The 19,533-nt window shown below is 42.3% G+C and overlaps 1 gene segment (V, D, J or C); it reads right to left on the bottom strand.

Moving 5' to 3' along the window:
• Nucleotides 1–9,858: 9,858 nt before the first annotated feature.
• Nucleotides 9,859–18,964, bottom strand: LOC145346573 (Ig lambda-1 chain C region-like). The segment is given in 4 exon segments: nt 9,859–10,244; nt 13,752–13,826; nt 14,922–15,230; nt 18,645–18,964. Coding segments are annotated over 3 exon segments (507 nt in total).
• Nucleotides 18,965–19,533: the final 569 nt, after the last annotated feature.

The following is a 19,533-nucleotide window of genomic DNA, read 5'->3' as shown; positions in this document are numbered from 1 at the left end:
CAGTGTCTAATCCAATTTACAACCTTCCCATCTATACCTAGCGATTGAACCTTCCTAACTAACCTCCATAGGGAACCTTGTCAAAGGCCTTGCTGAAATCCAGGTAGACAACATCACCACCTTCCCTTCATCCACTTTCTTGGTGACCTCCTCGAAAAACTCTCTAATAGATTGGTCAAACATGACCTACCATGCAAAAAGCCATGTTGACTATCCCGAATAAGTCCCTGTCTATCCAAATATTTGTAGATCCTATCCCTTATCACACCTTCCAATAACTTGCCAACCACTGACGTCAAACCTACTGGCCTGTAATTTCCTGGATTTCTTTTGGAACCTTTTTTAAACAACGGAACAACATGAGCCACCGTCCAATCATCCGGCACCTCCCCCGTGAATACTGACATTTTAAATATGTCTGCCAGGGCCCATGCAAATTCACCACTAGCCTCCCTCAAAGTCTGTGGGAATACCCTGTCCGGTCCTGGGGATTTATCCACTCTGATTTGCCTCAAGACAGCCAGCACCACCTCCTTTAATCTGTAAAAGTTCCACGACCTCCCTACCTGTTTCCCCTATTTCCGTAGACTCGATGCCCATTTCCTCAGTAAATATGGATGCAAAAAACCCATTTAGTATCTCCCCCATCTCTTTTGGTTCCAAACACAGTCGACCACTCTGGTCTTTAAGAGGACCAATTTTATCCCTCACTATCCTTTTGCTCCTAACATACCTATAGAAGCTCTTTGGACTTTCCTTCACTCTATCTGCCAAAGCAATCTCATGCTTTCTTTTAGCCCTCCTGATTTCCCTCTTAAGTAGCTTCTTGCATTTTTTATACTCCTTGAGCATCTGATCTGTTCCTTGCTGCCTGTACATTTCATACAATTCTTTCTTCCTCTTAATCAGTGTTACAATCTCCCTCGAGAACCAAGGTACCTTGTTCCTACTTACTTTGCCTTTAGTCCTGACAGGAACATACAAACTCTGTGCTCTCAAAATTTCTCCTTTGAAGGCTTCCCACTTTCCATTTACACACTTACCAGAGAACAGCCTGTGCCAATCCACACTTCCCAGATCCCTTCTCATTTCATCAAATTTGGCCTTTTTCCAGTTCAGAACTTCAAGCCGAGGACCAGATCTATCCTTACCCATGATCAGGTTGAAACTAGTGGCATTTTGATCACTGGATCCAAAGTGTTCCCTCACACTCATCACCTGCCCTAACTCATTTCCCAATAGGAGATCCAGTATTGCATCCTCTCTAGTTGGTACCTCTATATTACTGATGTAAAAAATTCTCCTGAACACATTTAACAAACTCTACCCTGTCTAAAACTTTAACATTATGTGGAAAATTAAAATCCCCCTAAAACTGGAAAATATTTCTAGCTATTTAATAGGCAATTTTATAGCTTGTGTCAATAAAAGAACAAACAAAATTACAGCATAGGAACAGATCCTTCGGCTCTCTAAGCCTGTACAGACCATGCTGCCCATCTGAAATAATGCCCTTCACACCAGGCAACATCTTGGTAAATCTTTTCTATACTCTCTCCAAAGCCTCAACATTCTTCTGGTAGTGTGGCAACCAAGTGCAGCCTAACTAAGGCTCTATAAGGTTGCAACATGACTTGCCAATTTTTAAACTCAATGCCCAGGCCAATGAAGGCAAGCATACCGTATGCTTTCTTGACTACTTTCTCCACCTGCATTGCCACTTTTAGTGACCTGTGTACCTCTGCCTATCAATACTCTTAGGGGTTCTGCCATTTACTGTATATTTCCTATCTGTATTAGACCTTACAAAATGCATTACCTCATGTTTGACTGGATTAAACTCCATCTGCCATCTCTCCACCCAAATCTATATCCAAGGCTATACATTTTGCACCCATTATGTTTGGAATATTATAATCTGTTCCTGACTACATAATAATGAATAAAGCAGAATCTTGCAAACCTGGAAAATCAGGCTGACCTTTAGGAGCAAAACTAAAGAGTCAGTGAAATACTGCAAGATCAAAGATTGCAGGGAGAGTTTACTGTAGGTTCAGTAGAACAACTTGCTGATGGTAGTGTTGCATATATTTCATTTTGCATTATTGTAAACCTGTGACCTCTACCACCTAGAAGTACAAGTGATGCATGGGAACACAACCACTTGCAAGTTCACCTTCAAACAACATACCATGCTAACTTGGAACTGTCCATTTTCAGGGAGGCAGATGATGCCCACCTGCAAAATATATCATGATCTGTCCCAATAAAACTCATTGATGTAGTACTTTCTGATTGTCAAATTTATTTGAAAGATGAGACAAAGATATCCCTCTCTCCCTCCCTCCTCTAATCAAAGAAAAAGGACACTGTGTGAAGGTGAAAGTGAAAGTAAAAGTTTTATAAATTTTCTCAAATAATTGGTGCTCAATGTCAGTCAGTGGGGTTAAGTGTTGCGCTTGAGATGTGGGAGATCCATGCATTCCAGCATCTCGGACGACTACATCTGCAGGAAGTGCACCCAACTGCAGTTCCTTACAGAATGCATGGATAGTTGGAGCAGCAGCTGGATGCACTTAGGAGCATGAAGGAGGTGAAAAGGTTCATGGATAGGAGCTTTAGAGATGTGGTCACACCCAAGGTGCAGGCAGATGGATGGGTGACCACCAGAAGGGGCAGGCAGTCAGTGCAGGAATCCCCTGTGGTCATCCCCCTTTAACAAGTATACCGTTTTGGATATACTGGGGGAGATGGGCTATCGGGGGATAATATCAGAAGCAACCAAAGCAGTGGCACCACAACTAGCTCTGTTGTTAAGCAGAGAGCAACAAAGAGGACGTGAGCAATAATTATAGGGGATTCTATAGTTAAGGCTGCAGATAGGCATTTCTGTGGATGTGAAAGAGACTCCAGGATGGTATGTTACCTCCCTGGTGCCAGGGTCAGAATGTCTCTGAATGGACAGAAAGCATTCTGAAGGGGGAGGGTGAACAGCCAGAGGTCGTGGTACATATTGGTATTAATGACATAGTAGGAGGAGTGATGAGGTCCTGCATCAGCACTTTAGTGAGTTAGGTTAAAAAGTTAAAAAGCAGGACCTCTAGGGTTGTAATTTCAGGATTACTCCTTGTGCCATGTGCTAGTGAGACTAGGAATAGGAAGATAGTGCAGTTCAACATATGGCTAAACAGTTTGTGTAGGAGGGACAGTATCAGGTATCTGGACCATTGGGGTCTCTTCCAGGGCAGATGGGACTTGTGCAAGGAGGATGGGTTGCATCTAAACTGGAAGGGCATAAATATTCAGGCCAGGAGGTTTGCAAGTGTCACACGGGAGGATTTAAAATAGTTTGGCAGGGGGCTGGGAACCAAACCAAAGGTGAATTATCTGAAGGGGAACCAAAGAGTAGGGCCAATAAGGCTTGGAGAAACAGCAGGCAGGTTGGGGTTGCTAATCAAAGAAGGACTGATGGACTGAAATGCACCTTGATGCGAGAAGTGTAACAGGTAAGGCAGATGAACTTAGAACTTGGATTAGTACTAGGAACTATAATGTTGTTGCCATTACAGAAACTTGGTTCAGGAAATGACAGGATTGGCAGCTTAATATACAAATGTATCAGATGGGATAGAGGGGGATGTAAAAGGGGTGGGGGAGTTGCACTACTGGTTAAGGAGAATATCACAGCTGTACTCCGGGAGGACATCACGGGGGGCTCATACAGTGAGGCAATATGGGTAGAGCTCAGGAATAGGAAAGGTGTCGTCACAATGTTGAGGATTTACTATGGGCCACCCAACTGCTAGTAGGAGATAGAGGAACAGATTTGCAGGCAGATTTTGGCAAGGTGTAAAAGTAACAGGATTGTTGTGCTGGGAGATTTTAATATACTGACTGGGACTCACTTAGTGCTAGGGTGTGGATGGGGCAGAGTTTGTAAGGAGCATCCAGGGGGGCTTCTTGAAACAAGTATGTAGACAGTCCAAATAGGGAAGGGGCCATACTGGACCTGGTATTGGGAACGAGCCCATCCAGGTGGTCAATGTTTCAGTAGGGGAGCAGTTTGGGAACAGTGACCACAATTCAGCAAGCTTTAAGGTACTGATGGATAAGAATAAGTGTATTCCTCAAGTTGAGGTACTAAACTGGAACAAGGCTAATTACAACAATATTAGGCAGGAACTGAGGAATGTAGATTGGGGGTAGATGTTTGAGGGCAAATCCACATCTGGCATGTGGGAGACTTTCAAGTGTAAGTTGATGGGGCTTCAGGACTGGCACATTCCTGTAAGCATGAAGGATAAGTATGGCAAGTTTTGGGAATCTTGGATAATGAGAGATATTGTGAGCCTAGTCAAAGAGAGAAAGGAAGCATTTGTCAAAGCTAGGAGGCTGGGAACACATGAAGCAAGTGTGAAATACAAAGGAAGTAGAAAGAAACTTAAGGAATAAGGAGGACTGAAAGAGGGTTGCGAAGCATGATTAAGGAAAATCCAAAGGCTTTTTATAAATATATAAAGAGCAAGAGGGTTGCCAGGGAGATGGTTGGCCCATTCAAGCACAAGGGAGGGAATTTATGCATGGAGCCAGAGTAAATGGGTGAGGTCTTAAATGAGTACTTTGCATCAGTGTTCACAAAGAGAAGGACTTGGTGTATGATGAGTCTGGGAAAGGATGTGTAGATAGTTTGAATCATGTTGAGATCAAAGACGAGAAGATGTCGGTGGTCTTGAGAAACATTAAGGTAGAGAAATCCCCAGAGCCTGATGGAATATACCCCAGAACACTGAGAGAGGCAAGGGAGAAAATTGCTGGGGCCTTGAGTGAAATCTTTGTATCCTCACTGGCTGCAGGGGAGGTCCCAGATGATTGGAGAATAGCCAATGTTGTCCCTTTGTTTAAGAAGAGTAGCAAGGATAATCCAGGTAATTATAGGCCAGTGAGCCTTACATCAGTGATAGGGAAATTATTGGAGTGGATTCTTTGAGACAGGATTTACTCCCACTTGGAAATAAGTGGATGTATTACTGACAGGCAACATAGTTTTGTGAAGGGGAGCTCGTGTCTAATGAACTTGATTGAGTTTTCAAAGAAGCGGTGATGATGATTGATGAGGATAGGGCAGTGGATGTTGTCTCCATGGCCTTCAGTAAGGCCTTTGATAAGGTCCCTCATGACAGACTGGTGCAGAAGGTGAAGTCGCATGGGATCAGAGGTGAGCTGGCAATGTGGATACAAAACTGGCTCAGTCAAAGACAGAGAATAGCAGTGGAAGGGTACGCTTCTGAATGGAGGGCTGTGACAAGTGGTGTTCCTCAGGGATCAGTGCTGGGACCTTTGCTGTTTGAAATATATGTAAATGTTTTGGAGGACAATGTAACTAGTTTGATTATTAAGTTTGTGGATGACACAAAGGTTGGCGGATTTGCGGTTAGTGATAAGGACCATCAGAGGATACAGCAGGATATAGATCAGTTGGGGACTTGGGCAGAGAGATGGCAGATGGAGTTTAATCCAGACAAATGTGAGGTAATGCATTTTGGAAGGTCTAATACAGATAGGAAATATTCAGTACATGGCAGAATCCTTAAAAGTATTGATAGGCAAAGGGATCTGAGTGTACAGGTACACAGATCACTGAAAGTGGCAATGCAGGTGGAGAAGTTAGTCAAGAAGGCATACAGCATGCTTGCCTTCAGAGGCAGGGGAATTGAGTTTAAAAATTGGTAAGTCATGTTGCAACTTTATAGAGCCTTAGTTAGGCTACACTTGGAATATAGTGTTCAATTCTGGTCGCCACACTACCAGATGGATGTGGAGGCTTTGGAGAGGGTACAGAAAAGATTCACCAGAATGTTGCCTTTATGGAGGGCATCAGCTATGAGGAGAGGTTGAAGAAACTTGGTTTGTTTTCACTGGAATGACAGAGGTTGAGGGGCGACCGAATAGAAGTCGACAAAATTATGGAAGTGTGGACGCAGTGGATAGTCAGAAGCTTTTTCCCAAGTTGGAAGAGTCAATTACTGGGGGGCACAGGTTTAAGGTGTCAGGGGCAAGATTTAAAGGAGATGTATGAGGCAGATTTTTTACAGAGAGTAGTGGGTGCCTGGGAGGTAGTGGAAGCGGATATGGTTGTGACTTTTAAGGGACGTCTTGACAAATACACGAATAGGTTGGGAATAGAAGGATATCGTCCCTGGAAGGGTAGGGAGTTTTAGTTCAGTCGTGCAGCATGGTCAGTGCAGGCCTGGTGGACCAAAGGGCCTGTTCCTGTGCTATAATTTTCTTTTCTTTGACCTTCTATTAGGCAAAGGCATCAAATTATTGACCAAAGAGGTAGCTATAAGAAGAGTTTTAAAGGAGAAAGCAGAGGAAGAGAGGGACACTATTCCTGTTTGTGGGAGGGAGTGTTCTCTGGTCATTTACATAGAGTTATTCATTCACAGCCTCAATGCCTACACTAAATGTTAGAGATTAAGATTCTGATTAAAAGCTACTAAATATAATTTCCTGTTTTTGTCAACTACAGGAAGTTTGTTAATCAGTCGAGAGCTGGCTCTAAACAGAAGTGAAACATAAATTAACTATTTGTCATTGTACAGAATATTTAATAAAATAATGTCAAAGTTCTTCACATTTTTGCTTGCAATAACTGTGAGTATGAAGACACATGTTCCCCATCATCCTGCTCATTTTTTCCTTTTTCAAGTATTTACAAATTCCCTTTTGAAAGTTCCTGTTGAATCTGCTTATACTGCCCTTTTCAGGCAGCACCTTTCAGATCACAACTAGCTGAGTGAAATAAATCTCTTCTCCCCCACTGTTTCTTTTGCCAATTCCCTTAAGTCTGTATGTTACCAAACTTCCTATCATTGTAAACTCTCCTTATTTATTTTAATCAAAGTCTTCTATAAAATCTTCCCCATCCCCATAACTTGCACTGCTGCTCTAAGAACCATGCCAGTGTCTGCAGTCTCTGATAGCAATAAAGGAACTAAGAGCAGCAGTAAGTCATTCAGTCCTTCAAGCCCACTCTGCCATTCATTATGATCATGACTGATCCTCTGTCTCAATCTGCAACAATGTTTCCAAACTATTTCTGATAGTTGTGATTTTTTAAAAAATCTTGTCATGGATTTGTTTTTAATCGCAAAGCGCCTTTGCAGAGGAACCCGCGATGAGGAGCTCTGAAAAGTCAAAGCTTTGACGCATTTCCATTGAGTTTATCCCAATAATGGTCTCACATCAGCGTTACAGTTAACCTTGTCTGTCTTTTAAACGCTAGAATCAGTGGCCGTTCACATAGGACTCATCTCAGAGTTAAATTAAAATTATCCCCATTTCAGAGCCAGATGAGTTAATCATGGACTTTATTTAAAAACTTGCAGCGATGTTAAATACCGAAATGCAACCAGTGACTCCATCAAATATGCTGGCTGCAGCCATTCGGCCGCTCCTGTTTGTGCTGCCTCTCTGAAGGAGCAATTCTGTCTTCTCCCTGTAACCCTGCACATTCTCCCTTTTCAGAAAATAATCCAATTCCTCTTGAATTCTCCAGCTCTCACAGGCAACGTGTTCCGGATTCGTGTTAAATAATGAGTTTAATCTTATCGCCAAACTTCTCCAGTAGATTTACGGAAGATATCCTAATATTTCTAGGGAATATTTTTAAGCGCAAAAACAAAAAAAGAGAATCCCTGAAAGAAAATATCGCCGGAAATGATCAATTTTCTCATTCTGTCAAGCTTCACTCGGTTAATATCTCCCTCCCTTTTGTTCGAACCAATTGGCGAGAATTGCCGCAAAATAACAGCGATTTTTGCTAAGTGTCGATACACAGGTGACAATGGGAGCACCAGCTGAATAATAAACAACCGAGTTTAAATAAAAACCGATTTTACTCGAGTCGCGACCTTCACCTTCTTACACAAATTGTCAATTATTAACCTGCCTGGTGCGTTTAAAGTTTAAAATAACAACAGCCAAAATCTCAATGAAACGGAATGCTCTAAACATTAACTTACTGATTTAAGTTCTCTTCTTTCCGTTCCTAATCATCTTGTTGTTAAATCCGCGCTCGGTAAACAAACGGAAGCTTCTCCAAATGAATGATGTGTAATTTGCTTTAAATATTTCATTGTCCAGCAACTCCGTCTCCCGGGCTGACAGGAATTGCGGGAGGCATTCGGAGTGATAATTTCCACTGGCCGGTGGTCAAAATCTTTGTTGAAAATGATGCTGAGAATTTGCATTAGGGAGAGAGGGTTTTATGGAGCAAGTTAAGGAACCAGTTCTTCATAAACTAGCTGGAAGAGGGATTGAACCCCGGTCACAATGAATCACACTCCAATTTAACCAAGCTGTTCGCCCATTGTGTAATTGGTGCTGGGACCGGAGTATGGTAATTGTTAGGTCTAAGAAACTTCGCAGAAATCAACTTAATAAAAGATTCTGGATTCAGGATTGATTAACACTGTCAGTCTTTCTGAATCTTGACAATAATTTTATTTCGGATCTGTACCGCAATCCTTGGAGATGCCGGCGTTGGACTGGGGTAAACACAGTAAGCAGTCTCACAACATCAAGTTAAAGTCCAACAAGTTTATTTGCTAGTACAAGCCACTAGCTTTGGGAGCGTTGCTCCTTCATCAGGTGAGTGGGATTTGTAAATTGAGTTTGTGCCTTTATATGCCCTGTTTGTGAACTGAACTCCCACTCACCTAATGAAGGAGCAACGCTCGGAAAGCGAGGGAACGATCCAGAGTTCTCAGTCATTCAAAACGATCCTTCATTGGGATCCTGATATCTTAATGAGAGACAAATTTGCTAAGTGCCCCTAGCTCTAAATCAGATTGAAACTGCAGGTAATACTGAGGGAGTGCTGCACTGTGGGCGATACCTCCTTTGGGACCAAAAGAGAAAATGCTGGAAAATCTCAGCAGGTCTGGCAGCATCTTGTAAGGAGAGAAAAGGGCTGACGTTTCGAGTCCAGATGACCCTTTGTCAAAACTGAGGAGCCTTCTTTGGGATGGCATTTTAAACAAGGCACTTGATCGCCTTTCTGGTGGATGGAAAAGATCCCAAGGCACCAGTCGCCTGATATAAATGGGCGCTAAGGCCCGCGTTTGTAGCCAATCCCTATTGCCCCGAGGAAGCGGTGGATATTTCTAATACTAGGGCCGTTAAGAATCACTCAATTTGGTGCGGGACTGGAGTCACATGCAGCATTTCCCTTTCTCGAAATATAGATTGATATTAATTGGAGCTTAAACAGGAATGATTGGATTTATTAATAAACAAATGGCCGAAATGAAACGCGTTGAAGTATTTTCTTTATACAACCAGCATCACAAGAAAAACTCCCCCAAAGTAAACATTATATTCATGACTTTTACAGAATTATTGATGCGAATTACATAACTTATGTAATAGAGTTATTCCGCGAATAAATGCGGAATAAAAGTTGAAGTTTTAATTGCGACAAATGTGACGGAAAATGTGGTTCTTTGTTCGCAGGGCCAGCAGCACTGAACCGAAGCGATGTTACAGCCACAGTAGAGAGCGGTAAATCTCCTTCCGCAAAAACATGAGTGAACTAAGTTCGTACAACAATCCCCAAACTGTATCATGGCCACTTTTTACTGATTTATTTGCCAATTGTTGTTTCAAACTAGATTTTCCTGAATTATTAATCCAGGTTTCGGTCGGTAATATGAGGCTACACCGCAGTATTCTGTTTGTTATAATATTCTATTTTAACTAATTTGAATTGAGTCCTCACAGGAGTGAAGTAAAGCTATTTAGGGACTTGTCTTTGACATTAATCCGCGGTCACTAAGAAACCAAAACAAAATGAAATGAGTTTGAAAGATATTTTATTATTTTCAATTTTGCAGAATTCTAATACAAAATTACAAGAGAATGCAACAATTTATCTGTAGCAAAGTATTCACAAAACGCGGCATTGAAATGGACAGTAACAAATCTACTTAAAAATCAACTAACGTTCTTCTACAAAATTAGTCTCTGCGTAAACAGACACGCGGAGCAAAAATTTGCACAAAATACTAATTTTAATTGAAATCTTAAACAGCGGTCGATTGATGTCAGTTAAAGTGGCTTCTTCAAGTCACGGGACCCAAACTTGTGAAAAATGAAGGAGATAATCCCGCAATAGAACACGCTCTTCGCCAGCAGCAGCGTGTACGTAAAGGTCGCAATCTGCAGCGAATTCAATGGCCGTTCTAAGCAAATTGAAGAAAGGCAAAACATGTCAATTTCTAGTTCATTAATGTGAGTCATGACTTGTAAATAACGGGACATGTGCGGCTTGGGAAAAGTAAAATGCAAAGCATGGAAGAGTTCCTGTAGAAGCTAGTATCAATCCACTGTTTGTAATTGTTTAGCAGCAGATTGTCAGTAAAACCATAGTTAAAACGGACTAACAGTCAGGTATTAAGCATCTCATTGTTTTAAATCCTGGCGACTAACTACTTCCGGTGGCTTTACAATTCCTTTCCAATTTTTTCTAGTTGCTTCAAGTCAGGGAATAAAATCAGACGAAAGCAATATTATTTAAAAAAACTACGGGATGTATTTTCACTCGTAACAAGAAAGATCGGTTTTATTAGGAGGCAGCCCAAGCGTTAACATCAGCCCAAGCATTAACTTTCCTTCCATTCAATATATCCTTCCAGAAAAGAAGACCAGTGCTTTGCTGATTCATAAAACCACATTGCTATATTTAGTGATTTGGACATCTGTACCCTAGGTCACTAAATTCCTCTACCTCTCTTACACAAATATTTCACAAGGATTATGTGATCTTCTTATTCTCCTTACTAAGATGTACTGCCTCACAATTACCTAGATACATTTCCGAACACATGCTCATTCTGCGCGTTTCTTAATATCTTCCTGTAATTTATCACAATTATTTTATGTATTAACCAAACAGCACCCACACCATCTTCACTCTACCCAGCTGCCTCCCACCCTCCACCCCCCACCCCCTTCAATTTGTCATCAGAAAATGTTGAAATTGCTGTTCCAATAGCTGAGCACAAATCATTAATATAAATGCTGAACAGCAATAACCCTAGAACATTTGCTGAACATTTTCCATCATTTTGCCAATTTATGTAACTGCTTTTAACCTCCTATTCATTGCTTCCCTTCCTCTTTGTAGTTAGTTGGCTATCCACTCACCTACTTAGTCCTAATTCCAGGTGTTGGTGAATCTACTCTGCAGTGCCTCTCTGAATGTCTTTTGAAAATCCAAGCATTTTATTGTCCTTTTCTCAACATTCAACTACTTTCTCAAATAATTAAATAACGTTTTTAATCACAAACTTCCTTTTAGATATCGGGATATTTTCCATTCACAATGTTTGAATATGCATTTGAAGTGCTGTAACTAACAGAGCTATGATTCAAAAACCGAGAAGTGGAATAATGTTGTACAAATACAATGGACTGTACATTTTCTGTTTTCACATTTCCATTATTTTCCTATCACAAACATTAAACTCATTGGTCTATAGTCCCAAGACATGTTCGATCTCCCTTTTTTAAATATCATAGAATCCCCACAGTGCAGAAGGAGGCCATTCGGCCCATTGAGTCTGCACTTACCGCAATCCCACCCAGACCACATTTCTCCAACCCCACATATTTACCCTACTAATCCCCTGACACTAGAGTCAATTTAACATGACCAATCAACCTAACCCGCACATCTTTGGAATGTGGAAGGAAACTGGAGCACCCAGAGGAAACCCATACAGACCTGGGGAGAACGTACAATCTCCACATAGATAGTGACCTGAGGCTGGAATTGAACGTAGGTTCCTGGTGCTGTGAGGCAGCAGTGCTAATGATTGGGCCATCATGTCGCCCTAATATAGAATCTACTTGCCTTGTTTCTCTATTCCCTTTGTTAATGATTGTTTCAAATTTATGCAATAATGCCTTTGCTAACTCTGCCTTATTTGTAATAAGATACCTGAATGCAATCCATCCAGATAAGGGATCTTATACAAGAACAACTTGCTTTTTTATATTCCTTTTAATGTAGTAAACTGTCCCATGGTACTTCACCTTATCATAGCTCTTTACAAAAATAAAATCTGACACCAAATCCCATGAAGTAGCGTTAGGAGATGACCAAAAGCTTTGAAAAATGAATAGGTTTTAGAGGAGCAGAGGGACATAATGAGGTAGAAAGATTTCAGCAGGGAATTCCAGAGTTTGTTTTTTTTTAATTCACTCACGGGACATGGGCTTCACTGGGTAGGCCAGCATTTATTGCCCATCCCTAATTGCCCTTGAGAAAGTAGTGCTGAGCTGCCTTCTTGAACAGCTGCAGTCCATGTGGTGTGCTGCCATAGTGCTGTTAAAGAGGGAGTACCAGGATTTTGACCCAGCCAACAGTGAAGGAATGGTGACATATTTGTAAGTCAGAATAGTAAGTTATTTGGAGGAGGGTGATGTTCCCAAGTATCTTCTGCCCTTGTCCTTCTAGATGGTAATAGTTGTGGGTTTGAAAGATGCTGGCTAAGAACTCAGTTCTGGCAGTACATCTTGTAGATGGTACACACTGCTACCACTGTTAGTCAGTGGTGGAGGGAGTGAATGTTTGTGGAAGGGGTAGCAATCGAGTCTATGTCTTAGATAGTGTCAAGCTTCTTTAACTTTGTTGGAGCTGCACTCATCCAGACAAATGAAGAGTATTCCATTACAGTCCTGACTTATGCTGTACAGATGGTGGACAGGCTTTAAACTTTCTTTAAGTTTGGTTAGCTTAGCTTAGCAATTATTTTCCCTTTTCTATTTGAGTTTTTAAAAATCTCTTCTTTCAATGTCATGTCCACTGTGGTTAGTCTCCCTGGTAAGTACGGAAATAAAGTCAAATTCAATATTTCCTCAATTCTGATGTATGTGACTTTTTATGAGTTTATCCCTGAGTGCTCCTGTTCCTTTCCTGATCACTTGCTTTGTTATTTATGTGACCGCATAAATCCTCACTATTTATTTTACTACCCTTGTTAATTTATTTGTTTTTATCTATTTTCGATTTTTATTATATTTTGTTTTGTCATCCTCTCCTTCTTTGCATTCTTAGTGAATACATTTTCTTTAGTTTTAATTTTACTCTGTTTTATTCTCTATAGCTGCTATTATTCAGTTCTGAGGTCTGTTTTTTGGTTGGATGTATTTCTCCTGTTTGATGTTGTTCAATTGGCTAGTTCACACTGTTCTCCAACGTTCTGCGATCTGTCAGCATTTTTCCAGTTTTTCTGAGCTCAATTCTCATCCCCATAAAATTGGCTTTTTCAATGTATCCCTTTTCTCACTTGGTTTATTTTTCCCTAAATGAATCTAGCTAAGCAAGAACCGGTTTGAGTGAACTGGAGTTGGGATGAGAGGGAATCTGGCTAAGGACTGGGGCCGTCATTCTGCACCTCTTCAAGCAGCGTCGCTGCTGCCAGCGAGAACGGAACATTTGGCGCTCAGCCAAACCTCTGTTCACTGCAGCGGGACCGGAGAACCCTAACTGCGGGAAAGATGATTTCCTTTCCTGCCGGCGTTCTGGTTCCCTAACAATGGCACTTTTCCTGCACATTCTTCTGACGTTGGCCAGAGCTCACCAGATTTCAGTTTCATTCTCTGGTGTAACTGCTTTAACATTTGAACCCTGCCCCAATCTGTCAGACCAGTTGTGTAAACGCAAGAACAAACTGAGAAATTACCTTCATGCGCGGTCTTATTTCCTTCCGAAACTAGAGGTGGACACGTGGCAGCTGCAGGTTCGGATACAGCCGTAGCTATAGACAAGGAAAGAAAAACAGATTAGAAATAATCGCAAAATTCAGTCATGTCGAGGCAGCTAAGAGCGTGAGAGGACGAACAAAGTGTTTGCTCATTTACAGAATGGGTTTTGGTGAAAGTTGTGTGCGGAGCTCGGCATCTGAGACAGGAAGTTTAAATATTAAAACGATAGTTTTCTGCAGTTAAACTATTGACTGTAACGCGTTCTCTTAATAAATGTTTTAATTCTCATTCTCTGGCCTTCGCCGTTCATTACAACCTGTACCGCGTGTTTTGAATTTAACAATGATTACCTTGCCTCAGTTTACACGACGCACTGTGTATATTCAATGTACAAACCCTTTTTCTGAAAGATATTCGGGCGCAATTTCCTCTTTCGGTAAAGAATGATTTCGGGTTTGCGCCGTTCGGAGCGGATCCGCGAGGAACTAGCGAGAACTCCAAAACTGACGATTTCCCGCTCTATTGGAAGTTTATCTTTTTTTAAATTCAACAACGGATAGTTATTAATCTCAAATTTGCGATTATCTCTCAGGAGACACGGGATTTGAGCAAGGATCGGGTATAGTATTTGAATAAAAGTTACATTTACAATTTAAATTGATGAATGAACGTTTTTACATGAAAATTGTCCCAAACACGTCCTAGTTACAACAAACGTGTTTATTAACCCGCGCCAAAGACAAAGTCCCGGGGCAACAATTGGAACAATCGCGGGAAATTGGAATCGGTACAATTGGATTTCTCCAGTTTCCGATTATTCGACAACTGATTGAGGAAGCGGATCTTAGGGACAGAAAGCGAAAACGGGCCGAATTGATTTCAACCGTTTGAACCTCCTACATAATTATATTAAAACGTTATCATCATTAAATGTCCTTTTGAGCGCGGCTGCTTTTCAATACAAATCCTTTAAAAAAAACACAAGGATTTTTAAATCCTTTAAAAAATGTTTGAACGGGTTAAAGCCTAAAAAAGTCAAAATCAAAGTTAATTAAAACAAAATGAGGAATTCCTCAGCCCTCATGTTGATGTTTTGATGGCAAGATACTCTAGCCTAATAGGAGACAGTGGGATTGTTGAGAGCCTACCTGCTTTGTTAATAATTTCCTCGCGTGGCGTCCTTTCGTGTTCTGCACCACAGGAGATATCTTCTGTGTCCCATTCTTGCGCCGTGATTTCCAGGTGACTGATCACCGAGTACCTGCCGTCGTTCTGTTTCGTCACTGAATCCGTGGTTACCTTGCCCTGTTCGACTGCCTTACCCCCGATTTTCCAGATAACCTTAATGACCTCGGGGTAGAAATCAGTTAGGAGACAAGTCAGCAGAGCTTTGCCCGCTTCCAGTTCCGTGGTATTCGGAGGGAAAAGGCGGATTTTTGGTCCCATAATAGCTTTGTCTGGTTAGTTAAAAAAAAAATTGGAATTTCTGTAAACATCTCATTTAAACACAATTGGCCACAGAATATTTATCCGATTTCCCACAAACCGAGAGGTTTATTTGGAGGTTGTTGGAATTTCTGGTTTGTCCCTTGTTAAAGTTCAAATGGGAGCCAGGAATGGAGAAAGAGGGAAGACGGGAAAGGATGGGAAGGAAGAGAGAAGGATACCAAAAGTAGGGGAACAAAATGAGAGGTGAAAGGAGAGATCAGAAGAGGGGATGGGAGAGGAGGGGAAGATAGGAGAGGGAACAGGGAGAACATGGAGGTGAGTGAAGAGGAAGTGAAGAGGAAGGTGGAATAAGAGAGCATGGCAGAGGAGAGGGAAAGAGGTTCTGATGGGGCAAGTTAGGCGCTTGGCCGCTGATATGATTAGTTTACATAGAATTAAGTTCAGACAGCGGATTTGAGACACTGGTTATGCGGAAAGACTGGAGAAGTTGGGATTCTTCTCCTTCGAGCAGAGGCGATTAAGGAGAAATGTAATAACATCAGGGAAATAGAGTAAATAAGAAACCGTGTATAATAAACAGAGGAGAGTAGCAACAGACTTCGGGAAGACAGGCAGTGTGAGTGGTGAAGCGGATAGACATCATTTACACAGTGAAGTGCGGAGTGATTGATTTTTGTAGGAAGAATAAGAAAAGGTGGTACGGTGACACAGTGATTAGTACTGCTGCTTCACAGCACCAGGGATCTGGGTTCGATGCCAGGCTTGGGTCATTGCCTATGTGGAGTTTGCACATCGTCCCCGTCTCTGTTTGGGTTTCCACTTGTGCTCCGGTTTCCTCCCCTAGTCCAAAGATGTGCGGGTTACGTTGATTGGCCATGCTAAAAATTGCCCCTTAATGTCTTGAGATGCGTCGGTTAGAGGGATTAGCGGGTAAATGTGTAGGGATATGGGGGTAGGGCCTGGGTGGGATTGTAGTCGGTGCAGACTCGATGGGCCAAATGGCCCCTTTCTGTACTGCAGAGATTCTATGAAATGGTAAATTTTAAATTTCGAATTATGTGTACAGTCAATAGGGGGAAATAATTTCTGGAGGCAGAAGGACTGATGCCGGGATACAGAGTTGAAGTGATTAATAAAAGATACCGGAGGAGTTTTTGTGCTTTAGGGATTCTATGGTTCTTTGGACACAAGTGTGTAAAAAGATTTGGCAGCAGTTGTGAAGTGCAGTGCGCTGCCTGAATGATGATAGAAGCTGATTTAAAAAGAGATTGTATGTTAATCTGAGCAGGAGAAATTTGCAAAGCTATAATGAATGAGCAGTGCATGGGACTAATTGAGTAGCTTTCTAATAGACAGCAGAGTCGACGTGTCGAATGCTTCATCCTCTATTGTATCATTTTAAAATTCTCGCTAATTATCAAATGATCCCTAAATAACAAGTATAAATACTTCCTTTACAAAATAATCTACGCGCTCAAATATTGGGACGGAACCTGAATTCAATTTCGGTATTTCCTTATTTTGATCACAGTGCCCGCCTGGGTTCCGATCCTGCTTCTCTGGGGCTACCTGAGCGGGAACAAGATCTCCCCGCCGGCCTGTCCCATCCTGGGCTAGCTTTCAATTCATTCCCACAGCTTCGACTTTCTGAATGCTTCAGTCAGTGACCTAAACATTCAGGCAAATTCTAAGCCGTTTGGCTCTTGTTCTCAATCCTAAAATCTGTAGGGTGTGGAGAATTTCAATTTACTGCTCCCATATTCATTTAAATCTGACTGGAGTATTGTCCAGAATCCCAACTATTTTTGTATGAACTCTAAACTAATCTCCTCATTAATCTTCGGGATTCACTAAACACTCCCATTTTCTGCTTAGCATCCTCAAAGTTTAAAGTTTATTTAAAATTAGTGTCACAAGTAGGCTTACATTAACACTGCAAGACGTTACTGTGACGATCCCCTAGTCGCCACACTCCAGCGCCTGCTCGAGTTACACTGAGGGAGAATTTAGCACGGCCAATGCACCTAACCAGCACCTCTTTCAGACTGTGAGAGGAAACCGGAGCACCCCGATGAAACCCACACAGACACGGAGAGAACGTGCAGACTCCACACAGCCGGGAATCGAACCCGGATTCCTGGCGCTGTGAGGCAGCAGTGTTAATCATTGTGCCACCGTGCCGCCTCCCGCAGCCCTAACGAATTAAAGCAACGGGTCGCTCCGAACCTTGTTAAAATGCTGTCTCTCATTTTACACTGGAGCAGGATATGAATTCCCCTCACGAAGCGACAACCAACCTCGTACCAACGCCGAAAGCAGAATCGGTGAATCGGTTTTCAAAGCCCGCAGGGGACGCTGAAGGCGGCCCATGTCAATCTCACCTGTTTGGTACCAGCACTGAACTGCAAACCTAACTTCAGGACAGTTCAAGATCTGCACTAACTCTTTCTATAAACTCTCGCCATTTCTATTGGTATTCTCCGTCTGTGAATTAGGACTCTACCAATTATTGTTGCATTTTATGACTGGGTTATAACTGTTTCCCTCAGTAAACATTACAGGTTTCTGAATTAGGAAATCGGAAATTCTTGAAATCAGGATTGGAGTGCCAGAATGAACTATCCCGGTACTTGTAGATTCCCTGACCTGCGGGATGTCTCGCAGAGACCTCGTTCTTAACCATTGTGGTTTTATACATCTCCCTGAGCTGTTTTAATCCTGGCAGCGCGAGGTATTTGGGATCTACTCAACAGCCCTGAATCCGTTAAAAAACTAGAGTCAATAACTTCACTGCTCCAATGCAGAGCCACCGTTCTGTGCCAGCCTCTATTCTACCTCCATAACTCACCTGTGACGATCAGTTTAGTCCCAGCTCCAAAGAGCTTTCTTTCAGACCACAGCGACACAACCTTGTACAAAAACCCCGCCACTACCCCTGTCCTAGATCTGATTAATAGAAGCTCTGAGCAGAAATAAGGGTTTTGGTGCAGACTCCCTGATTCTATAAACTGTCTCAGTGAATCACCAAACTCGGAATAAATGTTGGACGGAATAAATGTTAGACGGAATAAATGTTAGACACAGTTAAACACATTCGTCAGACGAACCTGAAACAATGAGGCGAGTCCCAGAGCCGAATATCTTTTTCCAGCTACCACCAGTGACACTGTGTTACATTACTTTACAAGAACCATCCTGGGCACCAACCGAATCTCCAGCGTCTCTCCAAAGGGACTCAACCTGCAACCACTTTGTAGAAACTATCGGGTCCGCTCCTTGAGAAACACTTCAGTCCCTGAGCGGAATTCTCAGATACACAGGGTGTTCCAGTCCACACTAATCACCGTCACTGGTAACCCGGTTACTCAGCACCGCGAGTTTAACTATTGTAATTTACATCCTTCCTCACACCGAAGCCTTACCTGTAACAACAAGTTTCGTCCCACTGCCGAAGATTTTCTCATAAGCAGCACAGTGCTCCGGCTCCTAACAAAAATCCAGCACTTCTTCCGCCACCACCTTTAACCCGCGATTAACATGAACAACGCTGCCGTTTCTAGCAAAGCCTTTCATCCCACAGCCAATCACCTTCTCCGCCTCAACCGACCCGATTTAGCGGTAGTTAATCCGGATCGACACAAAACTGGACTCACTGAGACCCAGGCGAGACCGGAAATTCCCACCCGGAACCCGCGCCCGCTCCGATTCGGTGGCGGGCGAAGTGATAGAATTCAGGCTCAGATCTTCCTGAAGCATTCTGACCCCGCGTCTGACACGGAAGCGCTTAAATATCAGTGAAGGTAACCCGGAAACTAGCATAAGAATTTGACTGATTTCCGATCAATCAATGAACAAAAAACATCTTCATGATTTCACCCATCCATCTCTCTACTGTGTTATTGTTTCACAAACCTGGGCTTAGGCTGACAAGTGGCAAGTAACAGTCGTGCCACACAAATGCTAAGCAATGACCATCACCAACCAGAGAGGATCTAACCATTACCCCTTAGTAAGAAGTCTCATAACACCAGGTTAAAGTCCAACAGGTTTATTTGGTAGCACAAGGTTTCAGAGTGCTGCCTCTTCATCGGGTGAGTATGAGACTGAGATGTGAGACTTCTTACTGTGCCTACCCTAGTCTAACGCCGGCATCTCCACATCATCACCCCTTAACATTCAATGGCATTACAATTGCTGATTCCCCACCATCAACATTCTGGAAGTTACCATTGACCAAAACGCAACTGGACTAGTAATATAAATACTTTGGCCAAAAGAGCAGGTCAAAGGCTAGGAAAATTGCAGCCAGTA

Source organism: Carcharhinus amblyrhynchos, chromosome 8 (genome assembly GCF_965287045.1).
Source record: "Carcharhinus amblyrhynchos chromosome 8, sCarAmb.v2.hapA, whole genome shotgun sequence".
NCBI lineage: Eukaryota > Metazoa > Chordata > Chondrichthyes > Carcharhiniformes > Carcharhinidae > Carcharhinus > Carcharhinus amblyrhynchos.
The sequence above is the reverse complement of the archived record's forward strand: the minus strand, read 5'-3'. Positions and strand labels throughout refer to the sequence as shown.